Consider the following 27603-nt stretch of genomic DNA (forward strand, 5'->3'; position numbering starts at 1 on the left):
GAGCATGTGCTCCTGGAGCACACAACACCTCAACAAGCTGAAGTTTAGATGTGGCCACATAATTAAAAAAGAATATGCCAGTTTTCAGTATAACACACAGTTTGGCCATCAGCCATATGCTGAGGCTGGACAGTCTTGGGAGGCTGCTCTAGTGGAGGTATATTCTGAGTAACAGCTCAAGGTGCCCTCAATGAAGCTGAGTCTCTCAACTGGAACTCAAGCACACAATTCAGTTACCCTTCCTTCTTGAGGTACTGTGCAGACTTCCTTTTCTCTGCTTAGGCTGGCAAAGTGGTGTAGCATCTTCTACTTGTATTTGTTTGAGACTATCTAAGTATCGTGCTTTGTCATTTGAACCCTGCGGTTCTCAAACTCGTCACCCTGTGTCATATAATCACGCACTTATACACGCATCTGCTCCGCACTCTCCACTCTCTCTTCTCTAACACTGAATGCCTAAAATAATCCTGAAACAGAAACTACTTAATGTCTTACACTACTAATGAACTAAAAGCCAAGTATACTTTAAGTGTTTTTTTTCCCCCCAGAAGAAAAACACCATTTTCCCCTAGAAGGATACAAAAGGAAAGGGTCAACGCTTTGCTAACACGAAGGTGTGGCAGGCAGGCAGTGCTCTCAGGCTGCAGCAATGCCTAATGCTTTAGTTGCCTCATGCATAACCTCATTCTTCATCTCCTATGAAGTCACTACCAAGGTCTAACAACATAATTAGAGGTTTCCACTGAGCAACTAGTGGTAACTGCAGGTGATCTACTTTGAATGCAAAGAACAGTGGTAGTAAGTAGCAGGGAAGAGGAACACAGATTAGAGAAGAACAATTTCAACAGCAAAGGTTGCTTGGTATTTATCCAGAAATCACATTAAAGTGTTTCTTTTTTCTCACCTCACTTGGTTGAAATTTAATCAATTCTGATAAGAAATACGACTGCAAAACTACACATAGCCATTCAAATACTCTGTGAGAAGCAATAGTTTAACTATTGCCTGGTATCTCTTTTACTTGCGTTCTCTTACTATGTTGTCCAACACAGCAAAATTCTACGAGGGGAATGGCTGCATCTTGTGGCACCGTTCCTTTTCAGAGTGGTGGATAGTACTGCCCAAGGGATGTCAGAGCAGGGAAAGGGATCATTGTCCCACAGTAAGACTTCTGAGATCAAGTCATGTACGTGCTCAGAGCTGTCAGTACATTTGCAATCCTCCACCAGAACAAGGAAGTAAAAAGCCACCAAACCAAAAAGACATCAAATAGTTTATGCATAAATCAAACATGGAGATAGAAAAGAACACAAATCTGTATCCTTCCCGAAGAGAGCTTCTGTTTGTTTATTTTAAATTAAGACACAAAAAGCATGTGGCAATTTAAAAAAAAAAAAATGCTTTTTCATTATGTCCAAGAAAGTGGAGAAAAAAAAAATCTGATATTTATTTTTTTCCCCATTATACACAATATATTGACTTCTTTTACTTCTCTTTTATTGTTAAGACTGTGAAACAAAGTCTGGAACAAACTGCAGCTGACTGTATAAAAAAAGGTGTTGATCACACTGATTATTTTTGCCACAAACTGTTTTATGCACATGTGAAACAGATATGTAAAACAGAGGTTTAATTTGAAATCTGAATGTTGTTCTGCAAAAAAACCACTTCCCCTTACTCACCTAATTTGTCTCAGCAGTGACAACTTCTTAATTAGTTAAACAAAAACCTCCCACTCCTGCAGTAACCTTCACACATAAATGAGGTAAGAAATACTTTTTCTGATATCTATTTCCCTATTTTTATAGGAAGAAATACTCCCCATCTGGAATATATGAAGTGCAAAGCACTGTTCCTATACTTGTCTTTTCATTTTGGTCAGCTCTGTGAACAACAACACGTACACATCAAATTTCTCAGCAGCTATTTGCAAATTGTATCTTCATAAAGAAGCTTGCTCTAGAAATAAGGAGTTCCAACACAGACATATGTGCACAAACAATTTTAAAATTTCAATTCTCTTATGTCTTTGGAAGGAAATCACCAAGAAACAAATCCAAAAGTTTCTATAGTAGACAGGGTACAGAACTAAGAGGAAAATTCTTAACTTTTTTTTTGAGAAAGACTGATTATTTTAGTTAATGTAGCAAACTGCTTAATACATTCAAATATTTTGGTTTAAAATGAACAGCATAACATATTATAATGGAACACATTTTGTGCTGAATTGTAATGTGAAAAGGTATGCAAGTTTAATCAACTATTATTTAGCACAGTCCCCCCCTGAAGTCAGACAGTAGTCACACTACAAGTCACACATTCCTCAACCCTTTAAATGATCTGAGATTACTAGATGCTCCAGGCATATCTGCACTCTAAATTACACTGCAGCAATGCTTCTACTGAATTTCTCCCAGTTTTACAGTACAAGTTAGGCTACAGGAAGCGATCTGCAGCAAACTGACCGTAACGCTGCTGCAGGTACTAAAACCAGAATTTTAAAAAAATAATTAATAAAACAATAAAGACAAACGCTCCCACCCCTACCTAAACAAACCGACCCGAGCTACTCACCGTTCATGGCTGTGGGAAACTGAGCCATCATGGTCTCGAGTATGCCTTGCTAGCTCTTAGCCATCTGCAACAGAAAAACATTGTGCCATTAATAATGCAACAAGGGCAAAACGTAGCTCTGCGCTCCCGCTGAGCAGGGCGAATGTCTGTCCCCTTTAGCTCACACTTCCGATAGCAAACAATGCCAAGCTTCAGGCTGCTGCTGAACAAGCTGAATTTACATGTGGAAGGGGGTGGGGGAATTTTTTTTTTTTCTATTTTTTAATAGGGTATGCAGTGCAGTCCTGAACCTAGTGGCACATTCTTAAAGGAAAACAGTACCAACTGTTTAGCAACTGCTGCATAATGTACACAAACAGTTGACAACATGTCAGAACATATGGCGTGGAGAACAGCCCTCTCCTGGCAGAAGGACGGATTCAGGGTCCTAGCAGATCTTTTCCAGCTCTCCCTGGTAAATATTTATGCACATTATTAAAAAAAAAGTTCAATGCTGAGCTCCGTAACTGAATGCTTCTGCTGAGAAAAGTGGAAGAACAATTATTATTCAAATTCATCCATTCCACTACTCCATGCACTATTTACAAAGAAAACGCTCTTACGTTATGTATTGTGAAAAAATTACTTGTCCTAATAAAAAATTGTAGTCAGACAGTTATCCATAACCAACACAAAGAAGCTGTTCCTTCTCTTGAGCTATTGCATAAAGACTCAAAAGCAGCATTTAAAAGGAACTCAATAAAATCTGCTCTCATAATATCAGAGTAACAAGACTTATTTTGGTCTTTTAATATGTATCCTTTCAAGAATACCAGTATTAATGTTAATAATTTTTTAGAATTGCAAATTATTCACTAATACTTATTTGAGGGATAAGCACAAGCACTGCTTTACAACCATAGAACTAAGATGATGAAGCAAGCTTTTTCTTTGGATAAGATAATTTCAGTTAAATACTGAAATTTAGACATCATTATCCTGCACTCTACATGGAGAAACTATTGTTCAGGATGAAGCTACAGAAATAAAAATTTTATTTTAATTTAAAAAAAAAAAAATCCCATCTCAGATCCCTCTGTCACTCTCTCTTCAGACACAAACCTCCTTGCCTCACCAAAAACCCCCTCAATACAACCACAGATTTTAATATTAAGTACAGAAATATCACATCCCACACACACCCTCTCCCTGCAAGGAAACTCCTGCACACCTCGTCACAGAAATCATACAACTGGAAAGCACTCTGGTTTCAGCCATGGACAGGAGAGCATTTTTTGCACCTATCACACATTTCTGCAATAAAAATAAAAATGTCTGGGATCAGTTGTTAACAATCCTCTCTATATATGTTTTACATCCTTCTTATTACATTTGTTTATTTGATTATATATTATTTATACTATTACTATTATTATTTATATATCCTCTAAACAACATCTAAAACCATGCTATTGTAATAGGCCACAGATCATTCATTCTCACTGGGTCATTTGTAAACCTCATAGCCACGTGTGCACCTGGTGCCCCTCAAATGAATGAAGAACAGTATTTTATCTGAAATTATCTTGCTCCGTGTTGCTTATGTAACTGTTCAGTGAGGAATGAACAATTTTTTTTTTTTTAAATCTGACACAATACAGATCAAGGTTATTAAGATACTTGACATTTCAGGTTTTTTTATATATATTATACATACATACATTTCTGAACACATACACACATATAAATATATATAAAATGTAAATGGAATGATTGGCGAGTCCAAATAATCTCTCAGGGTAACATTAGGTATCAGCTGCAGAAAGATGAAAAAAGGAAGCACAGATCTATTCCCAGACATGAATTCTAAAACAAATTGCAGTATTTTTAGGTTGCTTCCAGCATCCTTTCCTAGGCCTTACCAGCAACCTACCAAGAGACACTTGAAATCTATATATAGCCTTCCCGAAAAATGCTTCCAAAGTTGTTAAACATTTCAACACCATGTTTCTCTGCAAAAGCTGTTCTGTCAAGGAGGGCTAAAAGAGAACCTGAAACCATGACACAGAAGTAGGATGCTGGAGAATCAACAGAGTAAAGCTCAGTAGAGAGCCATTTCCACCTGCATGTGACTTGTTCTAGATTTACAGTCTTATTTGATAAAGGCTACACAGCTGATCTTTCCTCCAACATATTATATTCTCGGATTTTCAGATTGCTTTTACAGTTTTTAAAATTAATAATTACAATAGAATCACAGAACCATAGAATATCTGAATTGGAAGAGACCCACGAGGATCACCGACTCTAACTTGAGACTCCACACAGGTCGACTGACAAGTTAAACCATGTATCTAAGAGCATTGTCCAAACACTTCATGAACACCAAATGGCTCGTTCCAGCACTTGACCACCCTCTCAGTGGAGAACTTTTTCCTAATATCCAATCTGAACTTCCCCTGACATAGTTCTAAGCCATTCCCTCAGGTCCTACCACCAAAGACACCAGCACCTCCCTCACCACCATGTCTCACAAGGAGGCTGTAGACAGCAACAAGCTCAGCCCTTGGTCTCTTCTCTAAGCTGAGCAAACCTGGTATCCCCTGCTGCTCCTTGTCAGTCCTGCCCTCTAGTCCTTTCCCCATCTTTGTTGCCCTCCTTTGGACACATTCTGGTATTTTTATATCCTTCTTATATTGTGGAGCCCAAAACTGCACACAGCACTCACAATACCAGTCAGATAATGATCAGACAATACAAGTCAGAGTAAACTGATTAACTCTTAAAGCCCAAAATCTTAAGGCATATTTTCAAAATACTTTATACAACTTACAGCTATAGGGAAAGTCGGACTTTGCCTTCTTTGGTTTTGCTGAAAAGGCTCATGTAGGTTGAGCTTCCTAAACTCCCAACTGCTGACCATGTGAGGGGGAGAGGTAAGCCCGGCGGCTTCATGCACACAAAACGTGTAAACCCTCTCTTTAATTTTGATGTCCCTAGAGTCTGAAATACACCATATTTTAAAGTCAATTCAATTGAAAAATTTTGAGGTTGAAGCCCTCACATGAGCTTGGTGAGGGTCCTTCCTATTTATGAAGGCTCTGCACCTACAGAGCATGTGCGTTCTTGGTTCATTTTCATCAGACTGGGTAACTCCAGCCCACTGTTACCAACAGTTACGTACACCTTTCGCTAATCTGTAAGACAAGTGATCTCTATCCCGGGGTGCATCAAAAGAAGTGTGGCCAGCAAGCCAAGGGAAGGGATTCTCCTCCTCTACTCTGCTCTTGTGAGATCTCACCTGGAGTACTGCTCTGGGGCCCTCAACAGAAGAAGGACATGGAGCTGCTGGAGCAAGTCCAGAGGAGGCCACAAAGATGATTCGAGAGCTGGAGCACCTCTGCTATGAAGACAGGCTGAGAGAGTTGGGGCTGTTCATCCTGGAGAAGGCTCCAGGGAGATTTTATTGCAATACCTGAAGGGGGCTTATAAGAAAGATGGAGAGAGATGTTTTACCAGAGCCAGAAATGACAGAACAAGGGGCAACAGTTTAAAACTAAAAGACAGTAGGTTTATATTGGACACAAGGAGAAAATTCTTTATGAACAGGGTGGTGAGACACTGGAACAGGCTGCACAGAGATGCTGTGGACGCCTCATTCCTGAAAGTGTTCAAGGTCAGGTTCTATGGGGCTTTAAGCAACCTCATCTAGCGAAAGATGTCCCTGCTCGCAGCAGGGAAGTTGGGCTAGGTGATCTTTAAACATCCTTTCCAACCCAAACCATTCTGTGATTATTTGATAACAGAGGTTTCATAGCTCACATCAAGCAGAATTAGAAACCGTAGTCAGGCACTGAATACAGCACACCCAAGTTATCATCCTCTCAAAAGCAGTCCAGGATTAGATGTTTCTAATATCACACAATTTAACACTCTGACCCAGTGCAGCACTCTTAAAAATAATGACAGGCCCAGCCTAAATTATCAGCACAGGTTTCTTCAGCATACCTGAAAATTCCCCAAGTTTCCCAAGCCGGGGCTGACCCAGCCTGGTAAATCTGCACCAGGAATTGCCACGTAGATGCACCAACCTTTGCTCCAAAACCAAGAGGGAATTGTTCAACAGATCTGTACTAAGAGTACATTACACAAATGTGATGTTATTAAATCACGGTTTAACTCTGCCATCTCACTATTACGTCTATAGGCAGATCAGGCTGGGCGAAGAATGGATTGAGAGTAGCACGGAGGAAAAGGACTTGGGAGTGCTGGTGGATGAGAAGCTCAACACGAGCCAGCAATGTGCACTTGCAGCACAGAAAGCCAACCGCGTCCTGGGCTGCATCAAAAGAAGTGTGGCCAGCAGGTTGAGGGAGGGGATTCTGCCCCTCTACTCTGCTCTCTTGAGACCCCACCTGGAATACTGCATTCAGCTCTGGAGTCCCCAACACAAGAAGGACATGGAGCTGCTGGAACGAGTCCAGAGGAGGGCCACAAAGATGATCAGAGGGCTGGAGCACCTCTCCTATGAAGACAGGCTGAGAGAGTTGGGGCTGTTCAGCCTGGAGAAGAGAAGGCTCTAGGGTGATCTTATTGCAGCCTTCCAGTACTTAAAGGGGTCCTACAGGAAAGCTGGAGAGGGACTTTTCACAAGGGCGTGTAGTGATAGGACAAGGGGCAATGGATTTAAATTGAAAGAGGGGAGATTTAGATTAGATATAAGGAAGAAATTTTTCACTCAGAGGGTGGTGACGCACTGGAACAGGTTGCCCAGAGAAGTTGTAGATGCCCCATCCCTGGAAGTGTTCAAGGCCACGTTGGATGAGGCTTTGGGCAACCTGGTGTAGTGGAAGGTTTTCCTGCCCATGGCAGGGGGGTTGGAACTAGATGATCTTTGAGGTCCCTTCCAATCCGAACCATTCTATGATTCTATCTTGTCGTACTTTAAAATACTAGACCTGAAGGGCACCAAAAACCTCCTACATTAACCCCAACAAATAATATGAAAACTACGACCTTAGAGAAGCAACCAGGAATAATAAATGGGATTTTTACAGCATTTCAGATCGCACCAGCACTGAGACCCCATTCTAACCCTTTGCACAGATCCATTCCATTCAGACACCAGGGTTACACCAAACACACAATTCTCTGGTGACAGATTCTGAAGTTGAACTGAGGTAAAAAAAAAAGGAAAAATAAAAGTATTGCAACATAATTTCCCCTCATTCAATTTTTTAGGGAAGGAGGAAATAGCCCACTAAACTCAAAGTCTACACACATTTTTCAAAGGTCTGTGAAAATAATCCTTCCCAAATAATGGAGCTTGCCCACAACAAGTATTCTGTCTTCTACATTTCCATAGCACACCCCAAAGGCTTGGATATTATGCATATATCAAAGTTAAAAGCAGTTTATTTTCACAAATTCCAAATAAAGTTGCTCTAATCACCATCTGTAAAAGCACCCTGCATCTTTAGGACACAGGTGTGCACCATTTATTTACCAAGGGAAATCTCAGCCAATTATTCTTGCTTTAGGTCAAACTCACTTTTTTTTAGAATGACTCTGATAACTTTTGATCATTAATCAAGATGAAAGCAGTAATTTCCAAAGAACCTTATTACACAATACTACAAAGAAACCCAATGCCGTATAAAAACGTTTACTGAAGAAAAACCTCAAGAAAGGACTATAACTAGTATCCCAAACAGACTGTATAAATGAAAAAACGGCCATCACAACCAGAATATCTCACAGAAAATGACCCGTTTCTGCAAAATGTTCTAAGACGGGTGACGGCAAACTCAGTTATCAGTCATAAGAAACTGCAGCATCCACACCACAAAATCCACATTGCAACAAAACAGGATCAAACATCTTTGTGAACACTGTAGACGACATGAAGCCCTGCTGCCATTTAGGGTGAAAACAGGAAAACTTGGATGTTACGTTTAAATAGCAGAACTGCAAGTTCTTGTAAACAAACCGTCTGACTAGTCCCAATGTTTAAAGCACTAATTGTTTTCCCAAACTGACCTGCCAAACTGCAACTTCTGCTCCCTCTCTCAGTGTTCGTTATAGCTGATACAAGTTGAGAAAAGAAATGAAGAGACTCCAAGAAGCAGGGAGGACCTTATGACCATGCTGAAAGCATTAGAAAACATTTAAGAGCTGGGGAGACCGCAGGAGACAAGGAAAAGAAAAAGCTTCTTTTCCATCATAGGCATATTGCCATTTCATGAAGAACAGCCTTACCACAATCTTTGTTAGTATTTATACTTGAATCAATTTTTTTTTTCCAAAATATTTCTCAGAAAAACCACAGCCACATAGTTTTAGTAGGAACAAAGGTCTGGTGCATCGGGCTCTGTCCCACCAGTTTTAACTGGAAGAAAGCTAATACTGTAGAAGCAGCACATGTGGACACACTACTCCTCTTTTGCTTTTCTCAAGGACAGAAAGAAGATATATTGCAGAATTTTGCTGTAAGAACCAATTAGCAAGGTCAGAGATTGCAGTACTAGTTGACCAATTTACTCTTTGCAACACCTGCAGATCTGGACAACACAAAGACTGCTCACTAGCATTTGCAAAGCAAACAGTGACAGTGTACTAGCCTGTGTAGTTGTTCTGTGGGTTTTTTTGGATTATCCTCTTGAAAATCAGAGAATAATAAGCATTAGTAAGGCATTATACACCAGCACAGTCTAGAATTTCTCTTTGTTCAAGACATATCGGTAGAAAAGTTTACTGATTAAAAAAAAATAAAATAATAACACAACATTTTGGCAGGCCAAGAATTTATCTCCTTTATACAGTGGAGTTATACACATGACACGGCCTTTTCAAAATGTACTGTGGCCAGCTTCACAAAGTCCACCCGCACTGATAACAAATGAATGACAGCAGTAACAAAACGAAGAAGGTGATCCCGGGTAGCTAGCAGAGTGCCGGCTCCTCCTGCTCCCCTCTGTTACTGTGGATAAGAGTACTGCAAGCCTTAGTTAATATTTTGACACTTCAAGGAGGTTTAAAAAGAAAAAGAAGTGTTAAATATTTTACTTCTTAACCCTCTGGTACAAAGTCCATTCCTTGCTCACTGTTACAGAGCAACTTGCTTCCAAATAGTGATTAAGACAGAACACAAAAAATATTTTTTTCAGACAAATATCCTTCTGCCCATCTTGCCCAACTAACAGGCTTTCTGAATATACTGACCATGCAAAATGGATGCCATGCAAAATACAAGAACCTCTGTTTCTGTTTAAAAAACATAATTGTGTGGTCAGTATTGATGGGTTTGCTCTGTTTCTTACACAGCTGCTCAGCTGTGAAAGAACCCATTCAAAATATGAAGACCCAGTTCGACTCTCCTCTGTCTCTAGAGATTGACACTGATCTTTCCTTCCTCCTAGGAGAAGCCTTTCCCACATTTTATTGCACAATCGTTTAAAGAAAGCCATGTAAGAGCATCTGGAATAGTAACGTCAACTCAGGACTTCAACTTCCTAGATGAAATTCTCTACCATTAAGCCAGAGAGAAGCAGGTCCCTCTCTGTCCATGCCTCTCAAGCTCTGATTCTTTTGCAAAGAAGAAATTCTGCAGGAGGGAATGAGAATCCTACTTCAGGAAGCTCACTATTTAAATCCCCAGCCGTTCTCCCAGGAGACAAGTACATGAATTTCCTCAGGAAAAGATGGAAATTGAACCCAACTTTGTCACACCCTGGAAGAATACATTCACTAACCTGATCCCAAACAGGGACAGACATCACCACCTCTGCTTGCTTCGCTTAAAAAGGAAAAGAAAAAAAAAGAAAAAGGCAGAGGGTAGATTATTTATAAGGGTTTGTTTTTTTTCCCAAAAGGCTCTGAGCTTCTACCTTTGAGAAAGAACTCCAGGCTGCATATCATAACCCTTCCAGAGAGCTGAGATATACTTGCTCTTAAACGGGTGGTAACTTAAAATACACTCTTGTCTTTTTTGCTTCCTACTTTCTAATTTACATGACTCCCCACTCCATATGCTGGTTTTTCTAGATCCTGTTTTGAGAGACATCAATTCTCACATCTAATTATTTGCAAGCATTGTATAAGAGCCCTAAGATGCGGTGAGGTCCACACATCTTGAAACCTGCAGTTCTCCACTTCCACACTGCGACTCCTAATTTATGTTAACGCGGACTTAGGCAAAACATTAATCTTTGATGAGTTTTCTCTTCTTTTAGTTATTTTCTTACTTCAACCATGACTGGAAACATTCAGAGCATACTACTTAAGAGCTTATCCATTTGAAATCTTGCCATCTTAGAGGAAATTTTTGAGCCCCTCCTGTCCTTCCCTCAGAAGCACAAGCAAAATCTATCTCCGCAAAAAAACTAACAGAATAATTCTTACATTATCTTCTCCTTATGACATGAGAGCTGCTACTTTACTTCTTGCTCGGCTTTCAATCCCAGGTAACAGTGTGACACATACAGAACATCTAATGGACTGCTATAGCTAAGCATAAAATAAAGGATACAGAATACGCGGGCAGTCTTCTATGCTCAGCAGAGAACAATCCTTTACTATTTGTAAAACTAATGAAGGTGAAACATTCAGTGACACTTGGATTTACATTTTAGGTATCTACTTTCAAGTTAGGCAGGTGCACAAAACCATCACAGGCTTAATTTCTGAAAATTGAATGAGATGACAAGCAAAGAGGAGACAGGCCACAAGAGGCCTTTAAAGCAAAGAAGCGTAGTTTATCTTTGGTGAAAGAAAAATCAGGGAAACCTCATGGGAGAAAAAGCAAAGATTAGCATAAGGCAGTCAAAACAAGAAAAACTAACTAGGTAGCGTTATTTCAGATGGGTAATGGATGGGTAAAAATGCATTCCCCAAAGGGAGATAGAAGAGCGTGGGTGTGCTGGAAGTGCAAGAGATCCCACTAGGTACAGGAGCGCCGGGGGGCACGCTGGTGCCGAGCTGGACCTGGGACCCAGGCAGCGTGGCCACAGCACCTCTTACCTGCCTCAGCTGAAGCCTCCTGCTTCTGACCCTGCTCTCAGCCACAGCTCCCGTCCATGCTATACTACCAAGAACAGTCCTTCAAAGCATCCAATTGAAATTTGGTCTCCTAACCTTTAACACTGAGCTCTACAGCATACAGTACATCACTATAAATGAATGTTTTGATCACTACAAGTGAATTTGAGGAACTTAGGGAAGCAATTATCACCTGTGTTAGACACATATCTCAACATCCTGTAAAGTCCCTATAAGCAAAAGTACATCTCAGTTAGAAAGACACTTGTCTTACCTTAAGAAACTCATAATATTACGACTACACTAAGAGTGTAGTGGAAAAAGCAAGAGAGTTTTAGATTTTGATTAGTAAAATTCTTGACCTTTGAAAAATAAAAGTATTGTTTAAATCAGCTCTGATTTTTGATAAGTTTATGACTATAGCCATAATAGGTCAATTTTTTGCATTCCAACTGTAATATTTTTAGAAACAAAGAGTAACTCCCATTTCCTGTTCATATGTATGTTGTTGAATCACCAAGTGCAGATATCACTCATGACTGATGCTACAACACTTCACAAGCTCCACTTACATCAGCCTTGAAAATTTTCACTAAAATAGCCAGATCAGAACTATTATCTAGTACTTCTGAAGCTGAAGCAACAACAACCCATATCAAAATGTCTCAAATCAAACTGGCTTCTCACAGAATCGCAGTTTCAAAGAAGCTGTGACTTATCTGGATCAACCATGTTTTTTCAAGTACCTGTAACTGCAAAAACTAGAAATAGTTCTCAGGTAATTGTCCTCTATTAGGTAATTCCGACACGTTGTGCTGCTGCTGTCATCATGTTACATCATTTGAATTTAATGTGGTGTTATGAAAATAAGAGTTACACAACACTGTGCTCATCTATGCATTAATGTTCAATCCATTACCTTAACTCTAGGATCCAAGCAACCAACCTGGCCAGGCTGTGTTCGTATACCAACAAAGTCTTATACATTCTGAATTTGAAGAAAAATTTATTTCATTGCTCCACTTTTACTTTACGATTTTTATGTGACCTAATCCTCACCCTTTGATCATTCGGTGCTAATGGCACAACAGTACCAGAAAAACAAGTTACCACAGTCTCCGTATAATCTTGCAATAGGCAATAAAATAAGGTATGCAAGGATGTAGTAAGAATCAAAGATGTCTCATGAAATAAAACCATCTACCTTGTTTTCTAGAGAAAGACCTGTCCTTAAAAAAAAATCCGAGAATAAAAATAAATCTTGACAGAGTTAATCAATGAAAGGGGTAACGTGCTAGAGACCAAGTAACCAGCATGCTTTGATTTTTAGCTTGGCTTTCTAAGGATATGATACACAAGTAGTTAATATGTACTTTGATGAATCCCATCATTCTACATGAACCAAACTTAACAGAAGAGTGAACTTTGAAAAGATCTTACCTGCCTACAAGATTCACGCAAACAGGCAAACAGACAGAGAAGACACTACCAAATTTACTACCCCATTAATAAGAAAGACTGTTGTATGCTTGGGTACTGACATTAGATACCAAAGAATCCACACAGCTAAAAGATGTTCTAAACATACCGATCATGAGAAAAAATTCAACAAAAGTTTACATCTGATTAGATTCAGACAGCCAACGCTGCATAAAACAAGGCTTCACCAGTGGCCACTGCTCACAGCTCACTTAAAATTTCAGCTTACGTTGGTTCATCACTGGAAGAAACTTGAACTTACATGTTAAGCCTCCCAGTTCTACACTGATCAGGATTCAAGAGGAGATTTCCAGAGGCAATTCAGGTATCTGCAACATTTGCAACTAAGCATTTGAAAATTTTGGGATCATTTAAAACAGCTACTTAGCACTTAAAAATATGTGACCAGGCACTCCAACAAGAGCGCTCCCCCTCAAAACAGTCTGCAGCATCATCTATCACCAAGGAGGGTACAAAAAGAAAATGCAACTTTAAAAAGTGAAGTTAAATGGCAATAACGTGTTTTTAAACCTAAAAAGAATACAGCAACTACCCTATTTCACCTCACACCAAGTAAACCTCTGAACCTCAAAGTACACTTTGTGTTAAGTGTTTTACTGACAAGTGACAGTGCTTGAAATAGTTCAGTCAGTCATAAAAAAAGAGAATTCTCCAATTAGGTCTGCATTATCTTTGTTATCTTTACAATCACCAATCACCACCTAAGAGGAGAAAGGTAGAAAAAGGTCACTGACTTTCCCACATCATTCAGCCACATGAGATGAGCCCTCCAGTCTAAAAGCAACACCACAAATTCACAAGGTCAACAACATACTGCTCTCACAATTTTCACAAAAGGACTATGTTTATGTTAAGCTTCCCCTCAAAACTTAAAAACATAGCAGGATCCATCCTCTAACACTTTGCCAAGAGATGTGGCATTACACTGAACTGAAAGAAGCTTTCACAAATCAAAATAAAGTAACTTGAAAACAAGGAAGTATAGCAGTTGCAGACATCTGTACAGAACACATCACAGCACCAGTGCTGCCAGGAACACTGGCTGATGTCATTGCAAGACCATGCTTTAAGATTTTTGGAAGGTCTTGGTGACTGGTCAAAGATCCTGATGACTGAAAAAAGGCAAACATCACACCCATCTTCTGCAAGAGCAAGAGGGACAACTCAACAATGCAAGAGGCGGCTAAGCATGACTTCACTCCCTAGAAAGATTATGGAGCAAATCCTCCTGGGAGCCACCTACAGATGCTCGAAGAACAAGAAGGTGATTGGAAACTGCCAGCATGTATCTATTAAGGACAAAACACACCTGACACATCTCATAGCTTTCTGTGTTGAGATGACTGGCTCTGTGGATGACGGCAGAGCAGCTTGTTTTGACTTTATGAAGGCTTTCACGAAGGTCTCCCACAGTATCCTTAGAGCCAAACTGGTGAAAAACAGTTTGAACAGGTTGACTGTAAACTGGGTGGGAAACTAGCTTGACCACTGAACTCAAAGGGCTGTGATCAGTAGTCCAAAATCTACCTGGCTGGAACTCATGATGTTCCCCAGGAATTAATACCATGGCCAATACTGCTTAATGTCTTCAGGGACAAGCTGGGCAATGGGGTGTGATGTACTCTGAGCAAGTTTGGATACCACACTGGTGAGGGCTGCCCAGTCAGTCTGTGGGCTCTCCGCCCTTGGAGGCGGTCCAAACACAATCAGACGTGGCTCTGAGCAACCTGATCTAAGTCGGTCGTGCTTTTAGTGAGGGTTGGACCAGATCATCTCCAGAAGTCAATGTGAAATTATTCTATGATTACATTTTAGGTAAATGAAAGCAAATAGCAGCAGTTAAAAGCTATTTTAAAAACTGAGATATTGGAGATATTTCCTTTCAAGTGAAAATAGGCCAGAAATTAACAGTAAAAGTAAAGATGTCCAACTTTTGAACGGGTTTTAAAAAGGCAAAGAGAACAGCTCCAGACTTTAAAAGTAAAATGCTGTTTCCACAAATTTTACATGCAGATCAAACTAAATCTTTTGAGGTAAGAGCAGAGACTTTACTTGCAAATTGTTAATTAACAGGTTACCTCTCAGACCAGAGACCTCTGTCTCAATTTGCAACAGGAACTAGTGATCCGGACTGCACTCCTCTTCAGGAACTAATCACAACATCTTTTCCTGACAGACCCCTGTTTTCAAGAGGAGTGAAGGTTTCTGATAATGCTCCAAGTAAAGCACATACATCACCTTTCAAATGCGGTCCCATTTTCCCCACCAGCTCCAGATGAGCAGAGGAATGAAGAATTACCATCACCTACAGAATTTCAACAGCTGCTACTTTGCTATGGCATGAAACTAATTCACTTTTCAATACTAAAGACCACAACAGAAATATTCGTAAATAAACCTACTGTAAGAACAACTGTGGTCCCCATCACTGTAATACCTGACTCTCAATAAACAAAGCCTTCTCAACAACACACTGCAAAATCATCCATAGGTCACTTCTGCCTTGCTCTATCCTGTCCACAAGAATGGTGAAAAAAAAAATAAGCAGCACATAAAGCTCTGATAGCAGAACAGCACCTACAGTAGATAACCCCATATCGCAATTAGCACAAGTGAGCCATAGGTACAGCATTTTTGTTATTGTTATTGCTACAGAAATATATTCTTTGTTTTTATTACAGTAGCAACTAATGACTCAGTCAGGGACACATCCCATACCCGACATCTTGTCCAGACAGAGGAGAAAAAAAGTAAATGCAATTCCCTCAGGATAGTCAATTAAAAGGAGAAGCATATTCACTTGATCTAATTTAGGCATCTGAGTTAGGAGGCTAATCTGACCAAAATTTCTGCTTAACAGAGAGTATGGAGCAGACTAAACCCATGTTGCGGGGATGCATGCGATTATCTCAACATCATATGGAGTCTAGAGTTTGAACTAAGGTTTCTCTAAACATCCAGACATACGGGGGTGTGAATCCCTATCCCAGTTTAGTCAGAATAAAAAAAAATACAGACAAACCAAACAGAGAAGGTAGAATGGAAACATGAGAACAAAAATGAACAAAGTTTAGGAGAGGAACAAAGCCAAGCTAGCTCTTTATCCAATTAGTTCCTAATACTCATTGTTTCTAAACATCACCATCGCATCAGTGGCCATAGATGTTTGTTACAGCCACAGACTTCGAATTACAACCAAATTTCAGATGAACAACTTAAAATTCTTGAAAGCAAGCTGCATTTTATGTACCACTGGCGTTATCAGCACTGCAGCAAAGCCGTACTGCTTCACACACTTTGTATGTTTTCCTGCGCACATGCAAGAGTGGGAGCTGCTGCCACCACAGGCAAGCAGGAACAAAAATAAGTTTAAAACCCATCACGTTCCCAAAAGAGATACATCCAACAGGGCAGCCTGAACGCAAGGACAAGCAGCTTGTAACTTCCCATGTCAGTGTTTTAGACAGGGAATTTCCAACTGCTGTTTATAAGAACTGCTAGAAGCGTGAGTTAAAGATCACAGGCACTATCTAAAGCACAACGTAGTTTCAAGTTCTGCTATGTGACAGATGTCAAAGTGTCAACTGCTATGAAAACCATTTAATGTATTCAAAAGAGTATCTTCGTGTGTAGGGAACCAAACCATGCATCTCAGCCTCATTTTATTTTCTGAATTACTACATGCTGTGCTGTGAAGTCAAGACCACAGAAAGCCAGTCTATTTACAGACAAAACAGTCTGCGAGCTTTAACTGCAGAAACTAGCTCAATTTTCCCAAACTCTAAGTTTTCACAGTAACTACAAGAAACAAAATCACCATCATCACAACAACCTGGGGTCTCCTAACATGCCCGAGTTACCTCACCTCGTCAGGGCACTCCCTGGGGAAGACAGGGAGCTGTATGGGCACCGACACCGGGATTCCTTCCCCTCGCAGAGCAGAAATAAAGCAGAGGCGAGCAGCAGCAGGAGCTACCGCCGCCATCGGCAGCTCTACCGGGATCGAAGCCTTCCTCCCGCCGCCCCGCAGTCAGGCAGCGGAGCTCACCGGCCAAACTTTACGGCCCGGCGATGCAGTGGGCTCCCGGGCGGAGCAGTTCCCATAGAAACGCTGGAGCGGCTCCCGCCGGGGCCGAGGTTGCGGCGGGGAGCGCGGGGGAGCCGCTGCCCGGGCCGCCTGACAGCGCCCGGCTCCGCCGCCGCCGCCGCCGGGACTCTCGGCCTCGCCGGGGAGTCGGGCGAGCCAGCTGCTCTCCGGCAGGGCGAAAGGTAGGCAAAACGCTGTGTTTAAAAGAAAAAAAAAAACCACAACACCCCACCACCCTCAGAGAGGAAACAAAATACAAATAAAACACCTTGGCGCAACAGAAACCTCGGCTGTTCCTCCCCACGCCCGCCCCCAGCCCGAGCGGCCGCTGTGCTCACCGGACGGCAGGAACAGCCGCTTCCCCGCACGGCAGCGCCCGGGCCGGCCGTGCCCCGCCGCCCCGGGCCCGCAGCGAGGCCCCGCGGGGCCGCCGGGCTGACAGCTCCGCGCCGCCGAAGCTCGCCCCCTCCCCGCCCCCACGCCTCCCTTCCCGCGGTCGCCCTCCGCGCACGGGGGAAGAGGCCGCCCCGCGGGTCGGGTCGGGTCGGGTCGAGACGTGACGCCGCTGCCCCGGGCGCGGAGGAGCCGCAGGCCGCCCCGCCGCTCGTACCTGTTGCGCTGCCCGTGCGCGCCTGCTCCGCAACATGGCGGCGGAGGCGGGGGCCGCTCGGGAAGGAAGAGGGGGAGGGCGCCGGGGCCGGCGGGCACGGGCCGAGGGCGCCGCTGGGTGCCAGCTCCGCGTCCGGCAGCCCTGGGTGAGGGCGTGGTGGCTGGCGGGGCTCCCTCGGCGGAGCTCGACCGCATCCCGAGAGGCGGGCAGGCGGCCCCGGGCGAGGGGGGTGTCTCAGTGCTTGGGGTGCGAAGCCGGAGCCTAAACGAAGGGTCGCCTCGCCCTGGCTGCTGCCTGCTGGGTCTGGACAAGGGAACCGAACCGCGCCGCTGGGATCCGGAGGCGGAAAAGACAGACCTGTTACGGTCGCCCGGCCCGACCTTTGCGGCTCGGAAGCGGGGACCGCACGCAGCGAGCTGCGCTGCCGCCGCTGGCTCTGCAGGGTGGCTCTGCGAAGTACTCAGCTACCGCTTAAAGACCTGAACTGGCAGAAAACTTACCACATCCTGACATTTTTCTCACTATTGATTGCAACCACTGCCTCCCCATCTGCTCCATAAATTGCTTTTTCTTTAGTTTTCTAGCTGTATATTTAGGGGAAAAAAATATGAGGTAATAAACTCTAAAATAGTCTTATCTCGACTGTTAGTTTCTTGTGGAAGCTGAAAAGCTAACACCTCTGTTTGATCATTCTGCGCAGGCAGGACTCCCAGATAAAGCTAATTTTCTATGCTGCGCATCCCTGGGAGAGGGATGACAGCACCCCTGCGAGCAGTCGGTGGTGCTCCTCAATGGGAAGTGTGTCCCGCTGCGGCACCGGCAGCGGCGAGGAGGAGGAGGCTGGCACGAGAAACTAGATTCAGCTAGTGCCAGGCACTGCTCAGCATACTGAAGTATGTAAGGTTTCAGGGATTTATCTTTTCAAAAATTAAAGAATCCTACAGAAAGGAGACTTGTGGAAAATGCCGTCATTTTTAAACAACATTCTCGTTCTTCAGCAAATGGATCTTGCTATGCACGGAAGATTACAGCACCTTCCTGCTATATTTTTGCTGCATAGATAATTACATATCACCTTCTTACAGAGCAGATTTTTCCACTGACTCATTCTTCTGGGTTCTTAATGAGCCTGTCTAATTTTTTACACCTTTTAGCATTCATCACGATTCCAGAATAGTCATGTTATTGTGCTATTTAATGGCCACAGTCACGTACTAGCACATACCACTCTTCAGTGTTTTTGCTTAGACATCGAATGTTTGCATTTGCTGTTACAGCTGCCACATTGCACTGGCAGCATGCATTTATAGATCTGTCCCTCGTGATCTCCTCAGCCCTCATCCGATCCAACGCTTTTGAAGATACAGTATTCTCCTGCCTTACTCCCAGCCCAAAAGCTTGCTTTGTATTTTTGTTCCTACGCACAGCCAGCAACCTCATCTTTGATGCATAGATATTTGCCACGTAGGTGGATTAAAACACATGTTGTTCAGGGGGCACTTGCTGACTTTGTGATTTAAATCACTCAGCGGTCACCAGCCCTGGTGGCCTTTGGCCTTTGACTGTTTTGAAGTGACCTGCGCATTTCATGAGCAGTGCTTCATTTAATTCCAAATAATTGACTGAGCTAATAGAGCAGCCCTGGCTCAAGAACAGACTCCTCTGGAGCCCAGTTTAAAAGTCTCTCATCTGACATTTTTTATTTGAGTTATTTTCTAATGTCTCTTAATTAGCAGCCTTTAACCCATTGAGTACACATTGTAGTGGTATAGCATCGTTCTACCTACGCATGGCCTTGTTGTGTAGGCAACACCTACAGCCTGTGTTGGATTAAAGATAAGCACTTGCATTGGACGTAACAGTCTAGAGGTTCGTAAAGGCTATAGTAGAGAGGATTAAGATAACAACCAGATAAACACGTTTCTTCTCCTAGGCAGAAAAAGATCAGAGTACTGATTACAGTGGTTAAGTATTGGGAAGGGCAGTGGAAAAATCTATCAACAAAAGTCTCTAAGAACAGGTTAGACAGATACCTGTGAGGAATTAGGTAAATACCGCTGATCCTGCCTTGAACATTGAACGAGGTGTCTTCTCAAGGAACCTCATGGCTCTTTTCTTCTGTAATTGATGTTACCGCCAAGGCCCACCAAGCGAACGGACTTGGGCCATGTACTGTGTCACGTTTGTCCCACTGGACAAAAGGCCATGCAGAAAAAAAGGGGGAGAGTTGGGAAGCAGAACCGGAGGCTGAGTATGTGGTAAGGCATCTGTTTTGTGCACATGATCAAAGGGAAGATGAATCATACGGGGGGTGAATTCTAATGCATATTTAGTTGATTTTAATTTTAAATACAGTTCTACATCTACTTAAGCCTATGGCTAGGCTAAAATATGACCTTTAGTCATATTCTATAGACACCTGAAAGCTGTACCATCTTAGCTTTCAATACCATCTCAGAACACTACATGCAATTTTGTACACTAACAATGTTTACAACTATTAATTAAATATTTTGGTATTTTGTGTTCTTACTGTGAAACATTCCTCTCTCCCCACACTAGATAATTCAGATGCTAAATAAAGCCAATAGTGTTTTGTGGGGTTTTTTGATATGCAAATTTGCCAATCTGTGCAAATGAAAGAAGATACATGTGCCTTCTTCACTACTGAGAATGAAACTCCTTATTTGATAACAGAAAAAAATCCTGAATTGCTTCTTTACCCCTGTCTGAAAACATACTGCCATCTGAAGATAAGTTATTATACTTGTTTTTAAAAAATGACAACCAGAGTGCTTAACCATTGCCTTTGAGGTGACAAAGTGCAAAAAGCAGGAAGCGTGTAAGAGACATTGGGATACTTGATTCTGTAAATATGACAGATGGGGAAGGACCCATCTGTTTTATTAATGTTATATGAGATCCCTGTAGAATAGCAGCAATGTAGCTCATTTTGAGGTAAGTACAGATGTTGCCTAATATCTCCTCCGATACAAAACTGAAGCCAGGAAAACCTGCAATACTGTGAGCTTTGTTGTCTGGGAAGGGACAAGTCTGAGAAAATGCAAAATTCAGCTGACTCCCCAGAGAGAAAACCTTGCGTAATTAACTAGCATATCAAAGCTTTATGAATTCTTATTCTAGACAAGCTGAATGCTGTTTCATCTGCACTACCACAAACAACCAAAGCTAATCAGAGGTATTAGAACAATAAATACCTGTAAGATTGATTAATTAGCAGGAACAGGAGCAGGACTCACAGGCTGCTGTGAAGACACATTTGAATGCAGCAGCTCCTCGGTCACTCTTCCTTGTAAGCATGTAGACATCCAAAGTTTAGTGTGAACTAAAAAAAAAATGCATCCTTAAAGTGAAGCTGAACTAACCCTCACCCAACCTGAGAAGACTCTTACAGAGATGTTGTTTTAGTGATGTCTGAGGCAAAAACTACTATTACATCTACTTTGTCTATTTTTTTGTTTTAATTAGTAACTGCATTACCATTTCTTTAAAATAAAGAATTTTTTCCTCTGGTTTGCTAGAATGAAATTTCTTTTCATTCAGAGTTTGACTACTAAAGTATGTTCAAAGGTAAAACACTTTACTTTTATGAAGGTGGAGTTTCTAAAGGTACTGTTGCAGATGCTGCCTTTGGGCATCTCAGAGTTTCGGGATAGAGCTTGTTGCAAGCTCCAACATGCAGTTTTGGGGGCTGATGTCAAGTACTAGGTGAAATAAAAGTTCCTCCTGCTGGTGGTTAATACCCTTCTAGCAAGGAGTAGACAGCAGCAAAGGAACTTCAAACTGCAGGAATTAATTTGTCTCAGAAAGACATTAAGGTAAGGGAGATTACTTAATAATACCTGATGAGTACAAGACAGCTGAAAGGAGAAGAAACCGATGGTATGAGAGCATCGAGACTCATTCCAGATATAGGGGCAGTGTTGCAGCACAGCAGCTGCCCAGAAGAGACCAATTAAGATGAAATGTGTGGGAGAAGCAGAAAAGAAATGGGATTTACTATAAGCAATGTCTCATCCTCTAGTATTACTATGTTATCTTACTATCCTTCAAGTCCTTGTCATATCTGAGCCAAAACCAACATAAAACAGTAAAAGCTAACAAGATATAATGAAGACGGAGAAACTAGAAATATTAAAAGCAACTCAATTTTCACATTAAGGCTTTACTTTTTAATCACTATCTGTACTCTCTCTTCAATTTCCTGTTACAGGCAATTCTGCTATCTTTAGAGTAATAAGGGAAGATCTCCACTGATAGCAAAAGAGATCATGAATAAAATTCCTTAGCCTGAATGGAGTGGCAGTAGGTAATAGGACTTCTTCCCTGCTCTCAGTTTACTCCATAATATTGCTTATTTTCTCTGCAGGAAAATACTCCAGAAGTGAATGCTTTATTCTCCCTGTCCAAGCCCTCTGACCAGGCAGTGTGTAAGCTTGCTGACAGACACGTTTCTGCAAGCTTGTGTTTATAAAGTTAAGCAAGAACATAAATGAACACGAGAAATCAGTTCCTGCCAGGTATAAGCCTTGTTTTGTGGATGGTTACTGATCAGAGATCAACAAGGAATGTAAAGCAACAACTACTTCTGAGTGGTCAAAAAGCAGTAATTGCATCATAGTGATCTGCTTAGGTCCCTCGTGTGGTGTCCTGTTTAATTTCTGCTTGCTAATGAGAGGCATTTCCTCGTCTGGAGAGTCCAGCTTCTTGTCCCAGCTATGAGGAACTACTTAGGGACAGCCGCACCAACTGACGAGTGACAGCTCTGACCCCTTTATGAGAGTCAACTCTATTACTCATGCTAAATTTTCTTTTGCGCCTTCTTTTTTTTCCCCCCAGCTAATAAAGAAGCAATGAAACCTCATTTAATGCTGCTGCTGCCAGGTTTCATTTTTACATCAGTGTACAACTGCTTTCTTCTTTTTGAGCAAATGCTAGATACTATCTTTAGTCTAGCTCTTTATTTAAACCTGGAGGCACATAACCTAACGAGATAAACAAAAGTACAAGTTAATGCTTGCTTCCCACGCTTAACACAACAGGGCTGGTGCATTTCTGGTGTTGATTCTGAAGAATAAGTTATCAAAAAGGTATAGAAGGCTCAAAGCACGCACAACCTCAAAAATAGTACTTCTAGAGATGCTGGTTTGGAGTCTGAACCACAAACCCACTCAGTTCTTAAAACAACATGCTACTGTATTCATTTGCAGGATTTTCTGCTACTTAATAGCTGTATAAAATAAAATATTCATGTCCCAGCTTTGTTCCCTGCCAAGCACAGATCCTGTTTTGTAGCGGATGGAGAGCTGGACTGTATTTGTTCAGAGTGGCAAAGGCTTCTTTGGCCAACCACACTGAAATTATTCTGAGATTTATGGAACATCTCTGTAAAGTAGATTTCCAGACAGGACAGAATGTGTTGTGAAGGAAGGCAGTGCTGACTCATGCAGACTGAATTATGGCAAAGTTTTGCCAACTGCTGAGCAGACGTGAAGAGTTTTACTAGCCAAACCCAGCTGCAGTGCAGGCATTCAGAAACATTCAAGTACACATGAATTTCACAAGTTTCAAGTGCTGGTAATAACACATTAGTGGCGTTAGGTGAGGTTATTTGTTGCAATTTGCAATCCTTATGCTGTAATTAGTAAATAATACCTTGGTAAGCCAGAGCTGCGAGTTCATTTTTTTCTCGACACTCACGTTTCCTAATGCAAGCCAAGAAGCCAGTCTGATTGCAATAGATTGGTATCCATGCTGCATTTGCTATGAATGTATTTTTCCCCAAAACTTCAAGTTCCAGGTGCTAGAAACACGTCATTGGGTACATATCGTTAGGCTATGTGATAAAAGCTCGTATGCATGCCCACAGGGAGACAATGGTGGGGAAGACCAAATAACATCTAGCCCAGCTATTCATCACAGGGGCCATCAGTCTGTCAAAGACCCATCTCCCCAAGCCCAGAGGTGCAGAGGGGCACGATGACAGGTGACAACCCAAGTTACAGACTCCTGAGGAGTGAACACCTCATCTGGGCCTTTCCCAGGGCTGTCCCAGCAGAGCCATCAGCCCCAGTGTCCAGGTATGGAACTCATCAAGGTGAGTCTTGGAAGCATTTCTCCAGGACTATGGGAGTTATGGCCTTGGGGATGTGCTGCACATTATGGGATGCAGGGGAAGAGCATTTTAGGATTGCACAGGTCTTACTGTGGAAGGTTTGGGGAGGAACCAAAGGCGGGGAGAGATTTAGGTGATTTGGGAAGCAACAAGGGTGGGAGATAGAAGGGCCTTGGAGGATCCTATGTTCAGGTGCCAGCAACTGAGGAGACTAGAATCCAGGAACCAGTACTATTCTTAAGTGGTGTGCCTCATGGTGTACCTCTTACTCCAATTTTGTGAGGTTCTCTGGAATTACATGTTGCTTTTAAGGGTTGAATGATACAAGAATAAACTTTGAAATAAATCTTATATCTTTCAGAACACTTTGTGAGCTGCTGTGAAAAGGAAAGTTTTCCAGATCCACAGATTTCTGGAAAGATGCAGGCATGCTATAGAGGAAATAAATACTATGATAAAGATAGGCAAAACAGAGTAAGACAGTAAAGTAAACATGATTAATAACATAATTAATAAAATCAGGGATTCATTGACAGGGCAAGCATGTCATTCTGGTTTTAAGACAGTCTACACAAAAGCTCTGTCTTAATGAAACACAGAAGTTTCCCCTGACTGTGACTCTTCCTTGCCAGATGTAATGCTGACAGTTTGAAGCACTACTGCCCTCCTCTGCCTGGCGTCCTGCTGGACTGTTCCATGAGAAGCAACAGAAAAAAAAAAAGACAAAATCTTCCCTCAGCTGCTGAAAGTAACAACATCGTGCTGTGCCTCCAATCAGCGGATTCAAGATTTTCGCATTCAGAGGGCTGGATCTGGTTTTGCAGTCTTTCACCAAAACTGAGTTGGCCTTTTAGATTTAGGGGTTTTCTGCACTTGAAAGTTGTTTTTGAAGAGTGCTAAGTCTGTCAAAGCAAGTCACTTTGTAACTTATGTTGACGGTAAAGTTTAACAGAGTTCAAGCCAAAGCAGAAATCAATGAGCATGAAAAGAGACCATACCATCAGACACTACTGCTTCACTTGAATTTTCATGCAAGATTTATCTTGCTTTCATGCTGCTTCCTGCTTTGGTAAGGGAACATGAAACGATTTGCTGATCTACTTCACTGATCTCCTCAGAGCCTTTATTAAAATTCATTTGCCTGAAGAATGTTATAATGGTTAGACTGCAGTCACTAAAATAGCATCAGTTGTGTAATACCTAATGATTCTAATATTTCTGACCAATAATCCTCACCTGTCTGTTACCTTTAACCTTCAACTCTAAATAGTTTAAGGAAAAATTATCTTTTTGTCCTATGTCAGCAGTGTCAGGTAAAGGGTTTTTACTGCCCAACATAATAAATTCATTGGCACTTGGCACTGGCAGTCCTTCCAAAGAGATACGATGCCGCACTGCTGCAGTTGAATTTGCTTTTCCTCTTCTGCACTGGGATCATCTTGATTGGATGGCACTGCCTAGATTAATACCTTGGCACTTAGTGAGTATATTAAATGGAGTGACAACTGCAAATATGGCAGTTTCAACTTGCCAGAAATACAAAGTGTACAATAGTTGTGCCCCTTGTTTTTGCCACACTGAAATCTTGAACCATTTTGTCTTACAAGGAGCCAGCTCAGTCCTGTCTAAGTAGCACTCACTAGATTCAGAGGATTTAAAATCAGATGAAAGAGCAGAAAGTCTTTAAGAGTCCAGCAAAGCAAAGGCACTTTATTACTGTTGTAAGGACAGCGGAATAACAATAGATTCCTGGTAAAACTCACAAGATCTTTGTTTAGCATAATTAAGTCTTCGTCAGTCCTGGAGTGGTAAACAAGTAATTTTATTGGCAATATTCCAGGTCAATCTACATCAGCAAACTCTGCATTGTCTAGGTTCCAGTGGAGAAACTGAATATACCTGTGCATCCCCAAATTATCCTTGAATTCCTCCCTCAGGCAGAAAAACCACACAGGGCAAGCACATATCAATTCTGCAGCTAAGGCAGCTTTGAATCAGAGCTCGCAATAAGTCAATTTTAGGCACAAATCTATAGAAGAGTTTAGTTCCACTGCTCACGGAACTACTTTATTTTTTCACCAGACCCTCAACCTTTTTCAGTGCAGAAGATGAATGATGCTTGCAAGATGAATGGTGCTTATTGAATTGTTACTTTAAAGTTTTTATAATCCTCATTATTCATTGTCTAGCCTTGGGCTTTATTTAATGTATAGCATTAAGAACCAGTGCTGAGTAGAAACATATTTTAGTTATTTTTCTCTAGGCTTTTTATTTTGTTCTTAACTGTAACGGGTGCTTCACAAATGCAGCTTTTTCTTCACAAGATTCCTGAGGCAAGTTAATATTAGTATATTAATCTCATAGATGAAGGACAGAAATTGCTTGCAATTTAAGCAAGAACATTTCAAACATCTGCTATTTTTGGATATTTCTCTTGAGACACAAAGGCCTTACTTGAAGGACTTGCTCTGTGTAGCTGTCATAGTTTCATTTGAAGCTGGATGTGCTTTCTTTCCACACAGCCCATCACACATAGCTCAAGTCAGCACTGCAGAAATGAAAGGCTGGTACAAGCTACAGCACAACACTTCACCATGCAAAGCAATTCAAGTCATTGCTTGCCACAATTCCACCTTCCTTCTGTTCCCAGCCATATGTTCCCTTCCGCTCACGCACACCAGTGCTGGCACCTGCCTGACTCCTTCGGTGAGCTATATCTACAGAAAGGAATAAAAATCTGTGATTAGTTTTTGACGAGTTATGGAATAAGCTTCACATTTATAATAACATATTATTATAAAGTATATTTATTATTAGCTTATATTATTAATAACACCAAAATAGCTATTTTATGAATAGCTATGCATTAGTAATTATATATCCATCCATTAATTTACATAAACAGACGTTATTAATTATATGTTTATTATTAATTGGCATTGCTTATATTTTATTTTACATTATTTATAAATTACATATACAATAACAAAAGCAGATCAGTTTTTGATGACCTAGCAACAAGCAGAGGAAGCGCCCACCACCGCAGCCCCTATAATGAACAGGCCCCTAGCCCTTCAAACAAGTTTCATTTTTACACATCAGCGATCAATTAATTACAAGCAAAACACCTTCCACTTTCTACGTACAGGATGTTTTCCGCGTTCCCCGCAGTCCATACCACAACAGCCGGCCTGGACCCCTGCCGCCTGCCCTCCCTCCCTCCCTTCCTTCCTTTCTTTCCTCCCTCCCTTTCCTTCCTTCCTCCCTCCCTTTCCTTCCTCCCTTTCCTCCCTTTCTTTCCTTCCTTCCTCCCTCCCTTTCCTCCCTCCCTTTCCTTCCTCCCTTCCTCCCCTTTCCTTCCTCCCTCCCTTTCCTTCTTTCTTTCCTTCCTTTCCTTCCCTTCCTCCCTTTCCTCCCTTTCTTTCTTTCTTTCCTTCCTCACTTCCTCCCTTCCCTCCCTCCCTCCCAGTACCCATTCCCGCCCTCCCGCCGGCTCCCCAGCAGGTAACCGTGGGGACACGCCCCCTCGCCCTCATTGGCCATCGGTCCGCCGAGCCCCGCCCACCTCCCGCCGGGGCGCGGCGAGGCGGGTCCGCGCAGAGCGGAGGGTGGCGCCCTGGGGTCATTGCGCATGCGCGCTGGGGAGGCTGCGGGCGCGGGGGGCTCCGCGGCCGTTCGGCG

The 27603-nt window shown here is 42.0% G+C and overlaps 1 protein-coding gene across 1 annotated transcript in view; it reads right to left on the reverse strand.

Moving 5' to 3' along the window:
- The window catches only part of ITSN2 (intersectin 2), an 88867-nt gene extending 71047 nt beyond the window's left edge, over nt 1-17820 (reverse strand). Inside the window, exons 1-2 of the mRNA XM_086631421.1 lie at nt 17787-17820; nt 2575-2638 (exon numbers count right to left, since the gene is read on the reverse strand). Of these exons, the coding sequence (XP_086487547.1) occupies nt 2575-2605 (31 nt within the window). The 5' untranslated portion in view covers nt 2606-2638; nt 17787-17820. The remainder of the gene's footprint in view (nt 1-2574; nt 2639-17786) is intronic.
- Nucleotides 17821-27603: the final 9783 nt, after the last annotated feature.

Source organism: Tauraco erythrolophus, chromosome 2 (genome assembly GCF_009769465.1).
Source record: "Tauraco erythrolophus isolate bTauEry1 chromosome 2, bTauEry1.pri, whole genome shotgun sequence".
In the NCBI taxonomy this organism is placed as follows: Eukaryota; Metazoa; Chordata; class Aves; order Musophagiformes; family Musophagidae; genus Tauraco; species Tauraco erythrolophus.